This window comes from Ciona intestinalis, unplaced genomic scaffold, assembly GCF_000224145.3.
Source record: "Ciona intestinalis unplaced genomic scaffold, KH HT000098.2, whole genome shotgun sequence".
In the NCBI taxonomy this organism is placed as follows: Eukaryota; Metazoa; Chordata; class Ascidiacea; order Phlebobranchia; family Cionidae; genus Ciona; species Ciona intestinalis.
Genome location: NW_004190420.2, coordinates 146187 through 166099, shown reverse-complemented (window position 1 = coordinate 166099; position 19913 = coordinate 146187). Strand labels below are relative to the sequence as shown.

The following is a 19913-nucleotide window of genomic DNA, read 5'->3' as shown; positions in this document are numbered from 1 at the left end:
GACAACACTAGATCAGAATTGTAGAGCTGCGCGTTGTTCGTAAAATTGCATTGAGACCTTCCCTTTACAAGTGTTACAGTCAAGTCAAGTATTTGTTTCACGGCGTTTTTGTGTACTTTCATGAAGAACATAGCAAATTCAGAGACACAAATAGGAAAGTACCCGTTTTGATACTTTGCAGTTACGACAGGCGTGTTTTATATCTACTATGTATAATTATCTCCTTAAGCTATAAAGTTACAATACGTATTTAATTATGGTGCACTCTAGTATTGCAGAAATAATTTAGTTATAAAATGTGCTACTGATTGCACTTAGCAAACTACCTGACTGTATAATGTCAGGTGTCCATCCCGCCAGCACTGTGGGCTACACCTCTACTGCTGGTGACTGGCTTTATGGCTCAGAGGGAAACCAAGACATACAACTTTCACCAGCAAAAAGTCCTGATAAAAAGAAGGTCCAGCTAAAAGATCCTGATCGTTGCTTCCCAGTAAAGGTGGCAGTGGAGTCCTCACGATTGTTTGATAAATCAAGCAGCACAAATTACCAGCTATGTTCCAAGAAGTTTCCCTCTATAAAATTTACTTTCGAATCTCTGATCAGGAACAGCAGAGTAAACACTGAATGCCTGGCAAATAGCGCTGCAAAAGCGTACAGAAGACAGAAACAGATGGTGGTGCCGTTTATTTGGGGCATTCTGGTTGGGATAACTATTACTGCGCTCCTGTTTCAACAGCACATACTTTTTAGTGGGACAATTAATTGGCCACCTGATGCTGGAAGAGTCGTAGCCATAGACGATACATTAAGGAACTCTATATTAATAGGGGCTAATAAATCTCTTTCTAGTAGAGCTGTTCAAACAACTATATCAACACGGTTTGTTCATCAGAATTTGGGAAACAGTTTAATTTCAAGTGATGCCCCACCATCATCAAAGGTTAATTAAAAACTAAAAACTCATTACATAAAATTTAAACCAAATTTTATACATTTTTTATATTTTTCAGATTGAGGAGTCAACGAAGGTAAAAACTCGGTTGTATGTTGGGGTCATCACTGCCGAAAAATTCCTTCCTACAAGATCAGTTGCTGTGAACAATACATGGGGAAATCAGGTAATTATTGGTTGTTAAAATAATTGTCTATGTCGCATAGAAATTTTTAGGCCTTTATTACTATTTAAAGGGTTCACAAAAACTACAGCCGACACAACAAAACTTAAATTGTTTTTATTTTAAACTGTGAAGAAATGCGCATGCTTGATAATTTAGCCAAGCTCATAGCAGCGCACAAACACTGTTGTAAAATATAAGCCTGCATTGGTTCCTCAGCACTGTGGTGAACATTAATATTTCATGAAAATGGTTTGTAATGTTGCTGTGAAAAACGTTCTATTGCTTTTATATGTTAAACCTGTTGCACTTGTAATAAGGAAACCTAAAGATTGGTTTCCAAGTTGACTTTGACTGTTCATTCTGGTTTCCTTTTCAATACAGGCTGACAAGTTAGAGTTCTTTGCCGCTAATGGAACCCCTGAAGAATATGGTGTACCAGTTGTAAGTTTGGAAGGAGTCAGTGACCATGAATATCCTCCGCAGAAAAAAGCATTTCGCATGCTACAGGTATGTTGTGTTTTATTTGTAAAATTTAACTGTCCAATGCTTCATGTTCAAACTGTTTATTTAGTTATTCAACTCCGCTGGGTACTCTCATGCACACATAAATATATGTAACTACTTTAAATCTATATGTTTCATTTTATACAGCACATCTGCACACATCATATCAACGATTTTGAGTGGTTTGTCAGGGCAGATGATGATGTTTACATGAGGGTTGAGCTACTCAAGCAGTTCCTGACACAAATCGACGCCGAAAAAATGGTGTGTATACATCTTCTAATGTTGAAAATAACTGAATATTTTATTAAAGTTAGTCCGCTTATGTACCACACTGCGTATTGTTACATTACCATCGTGTATTTTGAGTTAGTAATGCATTGGGTATAACACAATAACGTGATACATTGGTTACTGATTAACGGGATGTAAATCTGAATAACAGAGTGCGGCGTTAACTCTGATATCCTACTTATCTACTTCTAATGTTTAAATTGACAACTAAATGAGGTGTTCGCCTCTTGTAATTGTATGGTCAGCCATTTCATGGCCCTTCTCATAGAAAAGTCAGTGATGACGAATTTAATTTCAACCCGAAACAAAGTCCGTATTCTGTAGCTTGTTTTTGTTTGGTCAAGGTCGCTGCACACCTTAAGGTTACGTTTCGCTGTTGAAATTTTCGCACTTATCCATGCAAGGTACGGCTGGTTGTTTTAAGCGATTTCCGCCTTGTAGCTATTCGTTTTTTGTGATTCACACAGCTGGTGTTTAAAATTCTGGTGCGTGGTGCCTATATAGATATTCTACGTTTGCCTTGTTCAAACAGCGCTCCATTACGAAATCGTCAACAGCTTTGCGGCGCTTGGCCGTTTGACCGTAAACAGGACACCTTCTTTGCCATCGACCCGTCCTTAAAACCACTCGTGCGGCCAACTTACTGGCTTGAAGTGTTGAAAGTATGACTTATAATCACGGACTGGCCATTCGCTACGGTCCGAGTGTTATCTCTTTGCTTATATCGCCGTAGGATATACAGGGGGTTGTTAAAGACCACTGACGATTTATCGGCGTTACAATCAGACGCATTTATTGATGCGAATGGACCAAAATATTAACACAGGCAACAGTTTGTTATGAAACCGCGAAAACACGCTTACTCGGGTCGGAAGCGCCAGGTAGGCTCGGGTACTAAGCTCCGACGAAATACAAGAACACTTCAAAACAACAGCGGCTTGGTAAAGTTGATAACACCAGCCACTTCTAGTCGTCAAGTGCGTTCCCAGTATTCACCATCATGTCCTAATAATCAAAAGTGAAAGTTGGGATCTTGCCACACGTGCTTGAACTCGCCAAGCTCCTCGATCACCAGCTGGTGTTTTAACATATCCCGGAACTCTTTTCGACCGCGAGTGAACATCCGCAAATTGTGAAGCACAAAACTGTTGTGGCAAGCCGTATTACGACCGGCTCCGATTTCAGGGCGCAGTTTCGCGGCCATTAATTCTAACTTGCGGTCATGATAAACGAATCGTAATGGAAGTTTATCGCGAGCTCCACTTTCGTTTTTGAAACGTAACCTGTGTGTAGAACGCCCGCAGCCTATATTGGTATTTCATGGCTTTATTTCGCAACCTACAGGTGAAAGCCAGCTGTTTCGCAGTGGTAGATTCCAATGCTTAAGGACACACAAACAAACAACATAAGCCACGACGTCGCTTACGACAATATGTCGTTTGTTTCTTTAACCTGCAGCACAACAACACGTCGAAGTCAGCACTGAGCGTCCCGCCCCGTCTCACCGGTTCCAATAACACCTAATTTCCACGTTGACCGTACGCAACAGTGACGAAATTGACGAGAAATTTCCCTTAATCCTGTTGCGTGAAAATCAATAACGTACGCGACACGTTCAGGGCTGGCAGCCATCCACGCGTTTGTTTATATTAATTATCCAATTATTTTGCCGTCATTTAAACTCCGATTGCCGCCTTCTGTTGTTTATAGTTGCTTAAATGGATACGCTGAAATCATAAGGCGGCGTATTAATACACGACTAATGGAAAGCACTTGCGATGAGGTTGGATTGTACAGGATTACTTAAGATTACCATGGTCATACCACCATATGCCCCATGTAAACCTATATATTAAACACAACGCTTCGCCGAGCGATATTGTGAATAAAATTTGGTTTCGAATCAAACATCGTCCCATATTAATCGTGTTTTCAATCTCCGCTATTGAAACGGACCGAGTTTAGTAGCTCGTCGCTTGGATACTTTACCAACCGTGTATACGGACAAACGGAGCGTCTATTGTCCTCTGCACGGTATATATATCTTCTGTAAAGCGACGGTTTCGGGCTAACACCGGCCTGGCAATTGTTGGTTTTACACGCATCCACCCGACACACCGCAAGTATCACTCGCATCGTGGTCGTCAACTGTTGCAATACAACCATGTACGTCATATGTCATAACGCTTCATTAAATCAATTCATCCCGATGCTCAAAGTATGGGATTGCGCGAATAATCTTACGTCCACAACTGTCTAATGTACGCCAATATTTGAACGTAACTTAGCAATTTCGGGCATGTGCAACAATTCTGACTCACAAAGACACCAATGGATAGGTCAAACCTTTGCCTCAATTTTTGTTATCGAACAAACAATTTGGTCGTTCGATTATAACAATTGCGCCACGTTGACAAATTTTCTATTTCCCATTTAAACCGGTTTAAACTAGTTTCAACCAAAGGCAAACAAAAGTAGTTTGATAATAGCGCTGTGGTCAACTATTACCATCTATCTACTCTTCAAGATGTATCAATAATTAACGAACCGTCTTAACATTAAACATTTAATCGACCGTAGTCGTGTAACGAAGTAGTTAAAATTGTCTCAATTTCTGTGCAACTTGAATAATGCCGGTAACTCGACAGCTTTGAAAATTCTTAAAATCGTTTAAAAAGTTACGAGGCAATTCACTGTTGTCACCCCACTATAATGCGCTAGTTTTAAATTTTATTCTCCTGCCTTTCGTGTTTATTAGCACTAGCTTGCACTGTAAATAACCTGCGCAACCAATTAAAACACGTTTTATGTTGTATTTTCAAACATGTTTAAATTTACGAGAAAATGGTCTCCATGAACGGTGTATTCAGCACTGCATCAGACTGCACGCGAATAAAAAACTGGATGTTTCGAATGTTTTTCGGGCGTTTAAAGGATTAGTACTAATTTCTAACCCCTGATGACACGTATCATTGATTTTCCATTTGCGCAGATTTACATGGGTCAGCCGGGGCACGGAGTACCAGAAGTTCGCGACCGACTTGGACTGCACGGCCACAACTTCTGCATGGGCGGACCAGGGGTCTTCTTCAACAGGAAAACACTTAAAGGTTGGTGCTCAATAGCAAAGGTTAATCTGTGTTCACAGCTCAGTCTTCCGAGGCTGGCGGTTGAATTCTCCTCGGGGTGTTGACCTTAGCAATTGGTCGGCTTCTACTCGTTCAACAACAAAGCGAGTTCTTTAAACAATTGAAACTAGCAAGCTGTTTTAATTTACGCACGCTGAGCAGCTGTGTAAATCCATTCGTTTTAACAACAGCTATATTGTTTCTAATTTCGAATCGCTGAAATGACTAACGCGAGTTTTTATGACTGGCAATTACCACTTCGTTATCCTGTAGTCAAATATTTGCAAAACGAATTGGTCACATGTTTTCACAATCCAGTAGGCTATGAATAACCCAACTATGTAACTACCTGGTATGGTAGGTACGCACGTATACATATACCTCATTCTTGAGCAAACACAACGGTAGTTAAGAGAAACTGTTTTATTACTTTTATAGACAGGTTTCGTAGTGCGTTAATACAAAACTTTACATATAGTACTGTGGGGGAAGATGGGACACCTTTAGCACCTAATGTTCAAATATACTGATCAAGTTTTAAACAATAAACAACGGTTTATGGAAGTCGTGAGGATATGGTTTTATAATTTCTCTAATGTTCTTTGTTTACTACCAAATGGAACGAGAAAATAGAATGAAAAGGTGTCCCATCTCCCCCCACCCTACTGTATGAAAAATTCTAATAAAGTGCTGCAAGGTGTTTTTTTTAACGCATAAGAAGGCGATTTGGCCGTTATTTGTTTATCGCTAGCTAAAACAAGCGTGTTTACTGCTGCTGACTTTTGACATATTTATTCATATTTCAGCCCTGTGTCCTCACATCAGCCAGTGTATAAATGACGTCGTATCCGGCGAAGAGGATGTGGAGATCGGACGATGCGTCACAGCTCATTTGCATATCGAGTGCACTCATGCGTGGGAGGTTAGTTCACCCACATATAGTTATTCCGCATGTCACGTCATATTACGTAACATGTAGTGCATACAACCAGGAATTGACCTATATATCGTACAAAACCGGCTTACGAAGAATGCCCATTACGCTGCATCATGGTCGCTATCTTGTATCGGCAAGTAATAGGAGAGCTTTAACTGGTTAGGCTGCAGTCGTCTGAGTCGCCATTTTCATACCTTCTAATCATGCTGTTACTTCGAATGCTCGTTTCAGAAACACGAGTTAATGATTTGACAAGTGTTACGGCGTCATAAGCGCGGTTTAAATCCAACCCAGTGAAGTTAAACTTTATATTTATGTTTCTCCTTACGTACATAAACTGCCTCGTTATCACTATAGACTGTCTAGAGTTTAGATCGTAACATTACTGATTATTTTCACAAGGCAACTGTATGGTTTCTGCGGCAGAACTATCGCATACGATATCAGTGTAAGACGTAAGTTCCCCCTGTCTATATTTCGTTTAGATTTAGAAGGACGCCCCCGCAAAATATTTCTAGCATGTCGTAATACGATACTCGTATAACTTGGTAGTATAACCTTACGGGAGACGTGATACCTATCGTAACTTAACCAGTTTAATGCGGTATATATATATAGTTGTGTTATGGTCCAATTTTCAAAAAAGGCATAAATTTGTATTTATCTCTGCATACGATGACAACACACTGCGAATCGAATCAAAATATTTCAGAGCAACGAAGAGAAGTGTATAAGTAACAAAACGAAAGTCGTTAAAAACACGCAACGAATAAAATCCACTTCAAAGCAAAGACACAAATTTACACCAACAATCATTCGTATGCTACAGTGCCAATGTGTGGGAATTAAAAAATGGAACCTTTTAGACAAATTTTATCAAGGCGTTTTAATACGTTTCTGTACAAGATTTCCTGTTCATTTTATTCTGTTTTTTTCAAGCCGCTAAATCAGTTATATGATGTTAATTGCTTTAGTTTCTCTGAATCAGTCGATTATATTACAATGTACGGAAACAGAAGCATCGCGAGCATTGTACATTTGGTGTATATATGATACAATTCATCGTGTATGACAGGGCTATATCGCTTTGTCTGCAATAACTTTTTTCGTAAACAATGTACAGTCAACCAGACGATGCTGCATGATTTAAAACTGCTTCATAAGCGGCGGATAATCGGATACAGAGTAATACTAATAATCATCGAAACTCCGACTGAATGAGTAAAATGTAAATACCAAAGTAAAATGTAAATACCAAACAAACACGTTTTTCTTCGGGTAATTTTATGCCGGACATTCTTTCTTTCTCGGTGAAGTTCCCGAAAAAATCTCGGATTTTTTTCTCCCTTCTTTAAGTGGAAAATTCTTAGTAATCGCCCATGATTCGATTACATTTCTTAACAACGTATATCTCCCCATTTCAATTCCCAATAATAATCACAGTTGGTATAGTTGCAACCTGATGTCGTAAAATAAACCTTGCAGGGAATTCTGGATTTTATTTCAATGCCGTTTATGTTGATATTACGCCAATTATTTTTAAGGTTTCCCCCGCACCGATCTTCGAACTGAAATACAAATACGGGTGAAATACTTTTACGGTTCGTTAAATTTAGGCGAAAATTCTCACAAATTTATAACTATATCTGTGACATCGAAACTCGAAGTTTCGATTCGTGTGTGGGTTTCTGCGCAAGCATTCCAGTCTGGTTTGTTTTGGGAGCTTCAAGGCACATGATGACGAAGCCTTAAGGTGTAAACTATAGGTCGTTAACTATAGACTCGTTTATGCTGCTGTTTCAACCCAACTCCTCGCGAAGTGTTTCATAAACATTCTTGTTTTGAATCATAACCCCCCCGCTTTTTTCCAGAAATAATGAGGTCTGTGTTGAAATACGTCATTTAATCTACCGTGGTTACCTAAAACACATACACGTCCAACGGACGTGCTATACATGCGGCTCTAACTTATAGTTTCAACTAAAGAAAATATTATTTGTCAGTTTCAGATAACGGAATTTGAAACTCCATGTCGTTCTCTCGCGTCGTGGGATTTCCCACGTACCAGATTGAACATTAACTTATAGCGCCCACTCCGCCCTTCTGTTAATTTAACTAGCAAGCATTTTTATAAGTTCTTAAAATCAACATACCGTTCGGACAGAGACTGCGTTACTGTGTCAAGCGTACTTTTTGTAATACGAGAACAATTCTAAAAATGTAGATTCCCTCCCCGCATTTTTTTTAAATTACAGTATTACACCCAGATAAAAAAGAATATTCCAAAATCCTTAACGACAAGTTACATTTCCTCGTATACCTCCTGGCTGTGTATTCAGTTTCGTTCATTGTTTGCGTTTTTGTTCGTAAAATATTTATTATCTATTTTCTACAGTCAGTCTTGTGTTTAACCCATGCTGCTACTGATAAGCCGAATCAATACATTCTAATAAACGTATTGATCGAAAAATAACTTCCAATCTATCCTTACAGACCCTGAAACTCTTCTACCATTCCTACCAAGAAGAATACACTGAGGAGAAACCATTTCTTGGCAATCTTGCCGAGAACGACCATGTCAATAAAGCTCTCACTTTGCACCATATTAAAGTGCCTTACATAATGTATCGCGTGCACCGACATTACACCAGTATTATGGTGAACGCTACTGTGCAGGTGAGTCGGTTCGTTTTTAGATTATTTAAATTTTGTTTATGAAGCTAAATTGTTTAAAAGTCATGTTTACGACTTTGTTTTTCAACCCGCGTCACGGTGTTTTGTGTTTCTTTCACTTTGAAGTGCCCGTTTAGGTTTGCATGGTGGTCTACTCAATGTATTGGAATGTAATGTTTATTTGAATTTTACTTTTTTTCGCAAAACCAACCTCGCTTCGTTAGGTGGGGCGTCTTACGTCTTACGTTAATGTAGTTCTTGATAAAAAGTCGTAAAAATATGAATCACTCGATCGCTATGGACAATCGTCACCGTTTTTACAGCTTCCCAATAAGTGTGCTGGTCAACAAAACGCTAGATTTCATTACCCAGCTACCGTAATAGCTGTTCTGAGTGACTTTCCACACATCAAAGCCTTCGTCTCATTTCTTGTTGGCACAGCGCAGTTTAATGAAACCTAACGCTTTAACAGTCACACAACTGTTACACAATTTTTTATTAACTCCGCTTGTTTGCGGTGCTGTGCAGTTTGTTTTCCTCTTCAGTCTAATGCTGTCAGCACTTTGCCGTTTGAGAAAACCCAGTCGCTTGGCTCACACAGGTTGTCGATGAACGTAAAGCAGACATGAATTTTTGGATTAAATATTTAGCAAACTACAAATTCCGTACCCGAAGCATTCGATGCGCCGCTGATATAGTGGGGTGGGGGAAGATGGGACACCTTTAGCACGTAATATCTAAATATCCTGATCGTGTTTTAAACAATTAACAACGGTTTACGGGAGTCGTGAGGATATAGTTCTTTAATTCTTTGAATTTTCTTTATTTAATACTAAATTAGACGAGAAAATACAATAAACAGGCGTCCCATATTCCGCCACTCTACTATATATAGGAGCTGTTAAGTTATAAAAGCGACAATTTCCAAAGTAAAAGACTATACCAACATTTTACATACCTAACATTTCCGTATTATAGGGTACTTTTCCACTCACATAGCCAAGGTTTTTCAATTCAAACCACAAACGTTGCGGTTTTACCCGAAAGTTAGCGCCTCGTCGACAAATTTACGACCGGTGGTCTCGACTCCCATACCACAGCAACTTAATGATTTCTGTCGATGTGCCAGTCGCGTCACAGTTCGCTCGTTCTTACGTGCTCGGAAACCTTTATCGTTTCCAATTTCAGCGTTCAGTGCATGGTCGTTACGTGTGGCCCAATCTAGACACGTTTCCTGCTGCATGACAAAGGCAATAAGCCCCGCGACCTTGCATGCATTGTTGCCATTGTTATGTACTGTGTGTTTGTGTAGGTCATGTACCTTCTTCTTTGAGAGGTCTGTTGTAATACTATAGCGGGGATTGTAAGTAGGGCGTAGCAGAAAAAAATTCCACCAAAACGATAATTAAATTGTTTTTTTATTGTTATGTTTATATCCGATATTACTCTTGTATTGTATTTATTATGATACTTATGTGAACCTACAGTAACTTACAACTTCATTTTAGAAAATGAAATCACAGCGGATCGACCTTGAGCTGTCCAACATTCGTCTACCCATGGATGAACAGCGCCAGCTTGTGACCAGCAAACAGATTCCCATGGCGAACAAACCCAGCCAGTAGGTGGCAGTCGTGGTTTAATGTTTTCATATTCTGTTCTTAGACTAATCAAACGCTTATTTCAGCTTACGTGAAGTTAATACATGGAAATCATTTCGCACCGATTCGATATACTCTATAGCGGCCGGTGACGTCACGAGTGACATCACAAATGACGTACTTGCTGATTTAAAACAGGTGAGCAACCATACGATCGAAACAATAACACGTGTATGAACCAATTTCAATTTTAACAAAATATAACTTTTATTTACCTCTTCGAAAACAATGGAAGATCTTGTTATTTAAGGACACTTTTTAATGAGAATTTTTGGTATTCAGTAAAAATCATTATTTGATTTTCAGTAATTCATCCTACCATTAGCTAGAATCAACAATTTTAATTTACTTACTCACGAAAGTCGCAATACTCAGCTTTATTTCACGCTGTTTCAAATAAACTTGTATTGATTGAATGTGTTCAAATAGATCGGGGAAACTGGTATTGACGAAGCGATCGGTCTTCCGCAACAGCAGTTTACCTACAGTCACGTAAGCGATGGTTACCTACGATCTGATCCCGTCCGTGGAACTGACTACTTGCTCGACGTTTATTTCAGCAGCAAATCAAACGACGTTGCTGACGAAGTAAGTTTATCATCTGTGTGCTGAAACCGCTATTGTGGTTAACATTGTAGTGATCTCTCTATAAAAACTTCACATTGTGGTCTCAGATTCGTCGTGTGCATCTGGTACGACCTTTGAGCGAGTTGGAAGTCACGCATGTTAAAAGACCTTCAGTCGCCAATAAAGGTAACCATAGAAAGTTTATGACTCTGTTCTTGTCACAGTAATCAAACACTGTATTTGATTTGACATGAACATTTTACTCATTATCAAATTGTTATTATAAAAAATATAGCAGTTCTACCTAGGGAAAGTTCGGGTAATTGGGTTCTCCTTTTATCTGGGATCTGAGTTTAGTGTAACAAATAAGGAAAAATGACGTCATGATCAGTTTAAAAATTATTCTCGTTTTCCCTCAGGTGCGAGACCTCCGTTCTACGTCATACTTCCATTACCCGGGTCACGTGGTTCTGACCTAGACGTGTTTGTGCGGAACGAGTTTGAGCCATCTTTCTTCGTACCTGAAGACGACCGCGCTTTTTTGATCGTCGTGCCGTTAGGTGGCGCCGACAAGCAGCAAAGCCCAACTATCAACGAAGTGTCGGATTGGTACAGAGTTAAATACCCCCAAACTCCGATTACTATTTTAGAAAGATCTAGCATCCAAACAGTGGAAGATGCTTACTCTCAAGGTCTTGCTCTTATCCAGGAACAACAGAAACCTGGTGACCTGTCGCCGCTGGTGCTTTTCACTGCGACAAACCTTACTCTGACGTCAAACGTCTACAGTTCGTGCCTCTTTCGTACCGGGTTGTCTGACGTCACACAATCGGACAGTTTCTATAGCAACTACAACTTCGTCGATTACAAGAGCCGAAGAAAACGTTCCAGTCGACCTTTCGCGCAAATCTATCAACCTGTCCCATTCCGGATTTTTCCGCTTGCATCCGGAACCCAAGAGCCGAACACTGGAGCACAGATCGTTAATGAAGATATCGGTTTTTGGGACACGTCGTCTACCTTTGGCGAAGAAGGCAACGACGTCTTAGCGCCACTATGCGGCCGACTAAACGACCTCGCACTACCCACAGTTGGGCTGAGGACGCACGAGAACACAACTTCTCAACAAAAATCACTAAAGCAGTCCATATACGAGCGCATATATAGCGGACAACTGACTATTATTCGAACGCCTGACCGCAATTTTTTTACTAAACCTAGAAGGTGACAAACAGATGTAGCCACGTAACTGTGCGTCCATACACTGCTAGTGTTATCGTCGATATCATGCCTGACGTATTTAGTATTTATTATTCTAACTCATTTTATACATGTATATATCCTATTTATTATCACATTATTATCACACGGTGAAAGGTACAATTAGAGAATTCTTTGTTTTTTCCGCCTTAGTTAAAAGACGTTTCGTTTCGCCACCATGCAGTATATCATTACCGAGCATGCAAGACTGACAACAAAGCATTTTACTTATTAGGAATCAACTGGTCTTGCCAAGTTGCAGGCCCGTTTCGCTTGGCTGCTCACCCACACAATGCACGGGTGCTTGAAATATTGTTAAGTTTTGCATTTTCTCAAATGACAATTTTAGTATTTTGCGTTAGTATCTATACATGCTTACGTACTACTTACTTGCTGCTAATTTCGGTAAACAACCCCACAACAACCGTTACCATTTACCAATAACAGTTCTAAAAAGCTATTTTTACTTGCATTCCACAGACACAGTTGCCGTGACCCCTTTTAACAAACCTGTTTTTTTTTAAAACCGTCTTTTCGATTTCTTACGCTTAATTTTAAGAATCCACCCATGACAATTCTACAATTTAAGATTTTTGTAAAGTAATTTTCATGTATACTAAATCAACCCTACATATATGATGCAAAATCCTATCAGCGACGAAAATATTCCATTAAGTATTTTATCGAAGGTGCCAAGCCCCAAATTTAATATAACAGAGGTTTTCTTGATTTATTCGAATGATTTTATCCTATATGTTTGAAGTATAGTCACTAATGTAATTTTTGTAGTTCTGTAGTACCTTAACAGCACATCATAGAAGTATAGAGGAACCTATATCGACATATGAGCCAAGAATGAGATTATTACCAAAGTAAATGAAGGGAATTTATTGACCATAGAGTAGCAGGTGCATTCGCTAACGCGGTTAACCCATTGTTCAGTCTATACTAACTTTGGTTCAGATAAGATGTTTTATTTACAACTAATCACAGTTGTTAATGTGAAGGAGGATTACTATGTTTACTATATATGCAAAATTACAAATAAAATCTGAGATCTGTTCTTATTAATATAAGAAGTTTAGATTTCAGCATTAAGCAGCAGCAAGAATAGCATTTGCTTCTAAAATAAAGTTGATGTTTACTATGTTGTTACAAAATGTATATATTAAGGTGAGTGGCCCACATTATGGTGGGGAAGATGGGACACATCTCGTTCTATTTTCTCATCCCATATGGTAGTAAACAAAGAATATTGAAAGAACTCCAAAAAAACTTATTCTCACGACTTGGATGCTATGTGCTACTAGTGTCCCGTGTTCCACTGCCCAATCACTATATATTTGTTTAAACTTTGTACAAATGTGAAAAGCTTCCTTCTGATCTATTTTTCTTCTATATGGCTTATGCCCATTTGTGTAACATTTCTTAGTGTTTGCATGATTGTTTTTTGTCGTTACACAGATAAACATTTTAAACTGCCTTGCGATTTTTATATTTTTTGGTACCAAAGGTAATTTACCTATAAAGATCCGCTTGCAACATTTTAGTAGCAAATTTACGCTTGGGGCAAAGTTGCACCAAGACGTACACGGCACCGCAACCCTCCTGCGTCAATTCGTGATCGGCATCACCATGAAAGGGCATGTAGAGAAAATATTAGTTTGAATCGGAATTTCCGGCCACAAAAAAATTTGAGGTTAAAATTTATAAACAAAGTCACGATTTAGCTGTGTTATATATATATAACACTTCTCGCATTTAAAACCAGTTTGAATATGCGTTTCAGATAGGAACGGTTTAGGTATAGCATTATAAAGTCGGTTTTTGCTTTATTTCGATTTTACGGTTAGCACACTTGAACATGCATTTGTTCACTACGTGTCTCGTGTTGGTCAGTTTGCTTGGCGTTGTATTCAGCAATCCACTAACCGTCAACTCGCAGTCGAACATGGGAATTGAAAACGATCTTATTTTTTCCACCGGAGAAGGAGACTATGGCGAATTCAGCGGATACGGGGAGTCTGAAGAAACGACAACTCCAGAAACCACCACCACAACATCAACGACAACAACTAATGCCCCAACAACACCAGCAACCACAGGAACTACTACTCAATTGATGTGCGGTGTTGCTGCCGTTACCCCAACCTACGTGAGGAAAGTTGTACGTGGCACACAAGCTACACCACACAGCTGGCCGTGGCAGGTATAATGCTACAGATAAAAATGCATTTTCTTATATTCATATACCAATACCACTACCCAGTAGAGTAGTAGACCCTAGATAAGATCGTAAAGTAAAAACGCAAGATACAATTTGTTTATGTTTTGTGTTATCAATATATAGATCTCCATTTTCCAAGACGGTGAGCATAATTGTGGAGGAAGCATTATTGCAAATCGTTGGGTGATTACAGCGGCCCACTGTCTTGATGGTACAAACAGGTGTGTTAATTTATACATACAATTAAACCATCTTTATAAATTGCTGCGTAGTTAATTGGGCTCAAACGAGTGCATGAGCATAATTGCTACTTTATCTTTACCATGTTTTATTATTATTACAGTGCTTACCGTGCTCGGTTACGCATTGTAGCCGGCATGCATCGCTTATCTGCCTCTTCTGGCCCAGGCAGAGTATCAGTTGGTGTTTCAAGGATTTTCCTACACGCTGCTTTTGGCGGGGAAACAGACAATCCACTCGACGACATTGCGTTAATTCAGGTTAACTTGACTTTTTTATATTTCACAAAATTGTTGGGTAACTTTTTAATGACTGAATGTTATGGTGAGTTTGTTTATTAATATACCCCCATTTGACTGTTTTTATTACAGAGAATAATAGTTTATTGTTTGTAAATGGCAATTCCAACGATCATTAATGGATAATATACGAGGTCATTCTACAATGTGGCCATAAAATCATCACGACCTTTTTATTACTTACCTTTATGTCGCAATATGTCAACGACTATGACACCGTACATAATACGAGGGGCTTATAGTACGGCAGTTTAAACGTAGGTCTTCCTTCTTAAAATCACATGCGACTGGAAAAACCTATTATATACTAGTGCGGGGTAAGATGAGCTATTTTTTCACTCTCTTATCTTGTCCCATTTGGCCACAAACAAAGAGTATTTATAGAGTTATTGTGGTAGTAGTTTACCGCTACCTCGTCTCGTCTCGATAACATTCCTGCGCTTTTATTCCTGCTGCCCGCGCCGAGTAATTAACGCCTCTGTTGTGTCGTGTTGTGGGCACAGTCACCAGTTTAGTTAGTACTGCAGTATAGTTATGTTGTATAGCGTTTACTTTAGGTTTATTATGATGTATTATATCGTTATTATATGTTTGTAGATATCCATCGTTTTAGTTTGTTAAACCCAAATATAATAAGTTAATTTATCACAGTTATATAACGGTATCCTATCTTAACAGCTCGTATATATTATCTTTTACTTTCAGCTTCAAGTACCTTTGGTATATAGCAACACCATTCGACCCATCTGCCTCCCTCAAAGAGGGGAAACCCCTGCTGCTGGAACTACGTGTTACGCGTCCGGCTGGGGCGCCACAAGTAAGCAGTACATATTTATAAGCCAGTAATCTACCCTTAAACCGTGAGCCAAAATAAGTGGGTCGCTATTTGGTTTGGTTAAGTACTACCGCTATTGTTTTGTATAGTATTGTGGGGTAAGACGGGACACCCTTAGCACAAAATATCTAAATATCCTTATCGTGTTTTAAACAAATAACAATGACTTATGAGGATACGGTTTATAAATGTCTTGAGGATACGGTTTATAATTATTTGAATGTTGTTTGTTTACTACCAAATGGGACAAGTAAATGGAATAAAAAGCTGTCCCATCTTCTCCCACCCTACTATATTAATATTTGTGCCTAAAAATGTTGGGAAGGACTAATTTAATCGATAAAAATACAAACCGCTTGTTTTATGTACATACATTTAGCAATAACAAGCCAATCCTCTCGATGGTCGAAAATAGAGTGATTACAACTATATATAATTTAACTTAAATTTAGAGAGAGAAAGCGATGCAGTTGAAGGAGACGGAAGTGAGGCGTCTGATCCACTACTGCAAACTGACGCCCAGATTGCATCAGACAGTGCATGCTCTCAAGCTCACGGCTTGAATATTAATGATCAAAGCAAATACGTGTGCAGTGTTGGTACTGGAAGAGACACATGTGATGTAGGAACAGAGTTAGATATTATTTGTGGAATTAAAATAACTTATACTGTGGGGAAACGGGTGACCTTTGGTGCATAATATTTAAATATTCTGATCGTGTTTTAAACAATTAACAGCGGTTTATTGGAGTCGTGAGGACATATTTTTATAATTCTTTGAATGTTGTTTGTTTACTACCAAATGTGAGGAGAAAATAGAATAAAAAGGTGTCCCTTCTCCCCCCTATACCTCCTCGTGTGTTTCAGTATATATTTTTAATTTTTTGTTAGTTGGTAAAAGTATAATAGTACTAGTTCGTGGTATCAAACCATACATAGTCATACATTTTAAGAAAACACTGGGCAATGTGCTTAAGTGTCCCCTCTTCCCCCACTCTACTACGTATACCATAAGCTAAAGCTAAACGTAACTATGCTTGATGTGCATTTGTTAATACACATAATACGTTGATTTGGACGGGTAAGTTGATTCATATTCTTATTCAGTTGAGCATAAAAAAAACAACGAACTCGCATAGTTCAAACTAGAAATAAATACCTTTTTGTTCAGGGTGACAGCGGCGGTCCCTTGCATTGCCTGCGAAGCACTGGAAGTTGGTATCTTGCTGGAATAACTTCCTTTGGGGACGAATGTGGGTCAACTTCAGGCGGCGTTTACGTTGAAGTTCAAAGATATTTATCGTGGATTCAAGCACGCATGAACTACACCCCATAAGTCAAAACCGTCACCGTCCGTAATCCGAAGTTTTTGTCGTAATTGAAATGAATGTATAGAAAGGGGAAGATGAGACATCTTTTAATTCTATTTTCTCGTCCCATTTGGTAGCAACAAAAACATTCTAGGAATTTTAAAACCGTCTCCCCACGGCTTCCACAGACCGGTGTTAATTATTTAAAACACGATCAGGATATTTGAATGTTATTTGGATTAAAGATGTCCCGTCTTTCCCCACCCTACTATATATACTCCGTAAACAAAAACTAGCATTATTAATTGTTTTTTCTCTCGTAGTTCTATTCTACCTCCGTCTTTAAACGGGGGCCTAATATTTTAGTTTTGTGGACCTTAATTAATTGATACAAACTTACACAATAACATGCCCGTTTAGCTCGATTGCTGCTTGTCAAACTTTTCGTTTATTTGGTTTTAGTTGATCTTCAAATGTTATGGCAGCTTTTAAACGAAAGGATGAGTTTATGCGACCCATACCAGTCAGGTGTACATTGTTTATACGCTGCCGACAGAAGCGGGAGAATATTGCTGACAGATTGCTTTGTCATAGTCGGGTTGTACACATCGCTTATCACGCATTGTGGGCAGTTGCACGGTGTTTTAATTTCAACAAAACGTTGATCCGACTTTAACTTATTTGAATACTTCACGAACTTAAAATACATTTTGATAAAAAAATGTAATAAACGACTACGTGGTAAAATAACACACTTTATTTAAAATGTATCGTTCCCACAAGCGCAGTTCTACTTCGTTTTTGCTTCTTTTTTGTTAAACACATAAATTGTAGGGCGATCCTCTGCGGCAGGCACAACTCGATACCGATCGGGCACCTTCCACTTTTCATCAATCGTTTCTCTGTCGGCATTCAGTCACGCTTGGCTCGGTCCGCATTTTTGCCAAAAATGTTGTCTGCGTTCAATTACGCTTCGTTGAGTTTTTCGAAACAAACCTTTCGCAACCCAGCGGAGGCTGTACCACTCATTCTCCCACATCTATCATGCTACCAGTAACCACGGCAAAGTTATATACGCTATAAGGTACTGCGTGCGTTTTCTATTTTTGCTCCCGTACGATTGAAATACAAATGAAGGATCACTTGCGCTTATCTGTGAACGAAAATACCAGCGAAAAAAGAAATTGTTATTTACCTGCGGTCCATTTACGCCATGTGAATCGTAGGCCTACTGTGATAGCAATTACCTTGTGGGCACAGGTTACAGCTTTGGTCGTTACATTTTTGGTTAACATTCGGATTATTAATTGTGTCTCAAGCGGGCATCAGCTTGCATAGCTGTATTTAACTATCATCGTAGTGATTAAACTTTGTGTGAAAACATATTTATATATTTTGTGCATGTAGTAAGTCCACCCACGGTACAACATTTTTTAAACTTTTTTAATGCATATTTTGGGTTTAAAACCAAACGCTAAACTGCCAAGCTTTACCACATGTTCACTTTAGTTTTCCTTACTCGTACTCCACAACACATTCCTACCGGTTAGTTTCAAATATTCCGTACATGAGTCACTTTTCAGTTCACATGGCAGCAATGTTACGCAATTCGACCGCATTCCACTGTGCTCATCACGCCACCAAGTGGCTAATTCATGATGTACATTCTGCACAGACAAGTCACGGTCACGTGATCATATTAGCGTCATTTTGGTACCGCCGAAAACGAGGTACCATTACGCACCAAACTATTAAGGTAACCTGTATAGCCTCTTACTGATATAATTAGAGCCCGACCAAAAATCGAAAATGAAGTCACGGTGATAATCTTCACGTTGGCGGTTCTGTAATACAATTAGCGCTATTAGAAGTTGCTGCAACCACAGACGGGTCAACGAAAGCAGAATAAACGGATCGTTCGTAGCTGCGAAGCGTTCAACTATGACAGAGGTTCCGCTTTGACATTTAGGTAGAGGTGATGTACTGCAAAGGAAAAACTTACCACCGATTAAACATTATGTTACCGGTCAGAACACTTCCACCTATACCGCAACTTTTTTTTTTTCTTTTGGTAATTAGAAGTTTACCAGAGCTTCTGTTGATGCCATTAGTTCATGCTTCGTTTAAAACGTCCACCATTCCTTACTTGGTGGTTTGACCCATGTTTTTTTGGGGGGGTCCTTGATGATAGTTCTTCCTAATACCGTCCGGAGAACGACGTACTACTGCGCAACCTACGTCACAGTACGACGTCATACCCCGGCGAGTAAACGAAAGACTGCAGCGCGGAAAAGTCTCAAAAACCACCTGCTAACGTGGCATGGTGTGGCGGGCTTGAATTAAACGTAGACAACCCGAACCAACAGTTGGTGTAAAAATGCCAGGTCTCTATTTTTCACGGTAACAAGATACGGTTCAGGTTAACGCTCTCTTGGTTTAGAGAGAGGTAGAAATATTTGCATCAGTCGCAGTAGGTTCCGCTTGGCTGGATTTCGAACCCACGGCACCCAAACTAGACCGGCTGATTCACTAACTTAAGTTTGGTACGTTTATATGTTACTTCAAAAAAAATTTGAAAAGTACATTCTCCATAAAAAACTAAAATTCGAATTGTCAATAAAATGTTATATTATTGAAATTACCATAGCTGAAAATATCATTCTACCCAAATTATACAATGTTTTATTAAATTACCTGCAGTTTTCATTCAGAATTCCCCACGATCTTGCATCCTGGAAAACGCATCCGCCAGGCTATTCAACAATTTACTCAGTTTCTTGAACACCTTCTGTTCTGAAGCATAGTGGCGAAGAGTTTTCTATGACTGAACCACTTATTCGACCGCTTTTCGTCCCAC

At 39.1% G+C, this 19913-nt stretch overlaps 2 protein-coding genes, 1 long non-coding RNA gene and 1 other non-coding gene across 4 annotated transcripts; 3 read left to right on the top strand and 1 right to left on the bottom strand.

Annotated features, from left to right (window-relative positions):
- Positions 1-246: 246 nt before the first annotated feature.
- Positions 247-12879, top strand: LOC100175459 (chondroitin sulfate synthase 1-like). The gene is made up of 12 exons (XM_002131604.5): positions 247-943; positions 1014-1121; positions 1503-1628; positions 1773-1889; positions 4912-5029; positions 5854-5969; positions 8478-8660; positions 10166-10278; positions 10345-10456; positions 10748-10906; positions 10993-11071; positions 11305-12879. The coding sequence occupies exons 1-12, from the start codon at positions 338-340 to the stop codon at positions 12111-12113; spliced, it is 2646 nt and encodes an 881-aa protein (XP_002131640.1). The 5' UTR covers positions 247-337; the 3' UTR covers positions 12114-12879.
- On the top strand, positions 5976-7491 carry LOC113475082. Its single transcript, XR_003396822.1, has 2 exons — positions 5976-6439; positions 6697-7491. It is a non-coding gene; the product is annotated as an uncharacterized LOC113475082 (long non-coding RNA).
- Positions 12880-13672: 793 nt separating the features above from the next.
- LOC100177776 (chymotrypsin-like elastase family member 2A) lies at positions 13673-18441 on the top strand. The gene is made up of 6 exons (XM_002131614.5): positions 13673-14354; positions 14496-14593; positions 14716-14872; positions 15617-15728; positions 16199-16368; positions 16918-18441. Exons 1-6 carry the CDS (start codon positions 14010-14012, stop codon positions 17080-17082), a joined length of 1047 nt encoding a protein of 348 aa, XP_002131650.1. The 5' UTR covers positions 13673-14009; the 3' UTR covers positions 17083-18441.
- An 818-nt stretch (positions 18442-19259) lies between these two features.
- Positions 19260-19321, bottom strand: mir4053 (microRNA 4053). The gene has a single exon (NR_034446.1). It is a non-coding gene; the product is annotated as a microRNA 4053 (primary transcript).
- Positions 19322-19913: the final 592 nt, after the last annotated feature.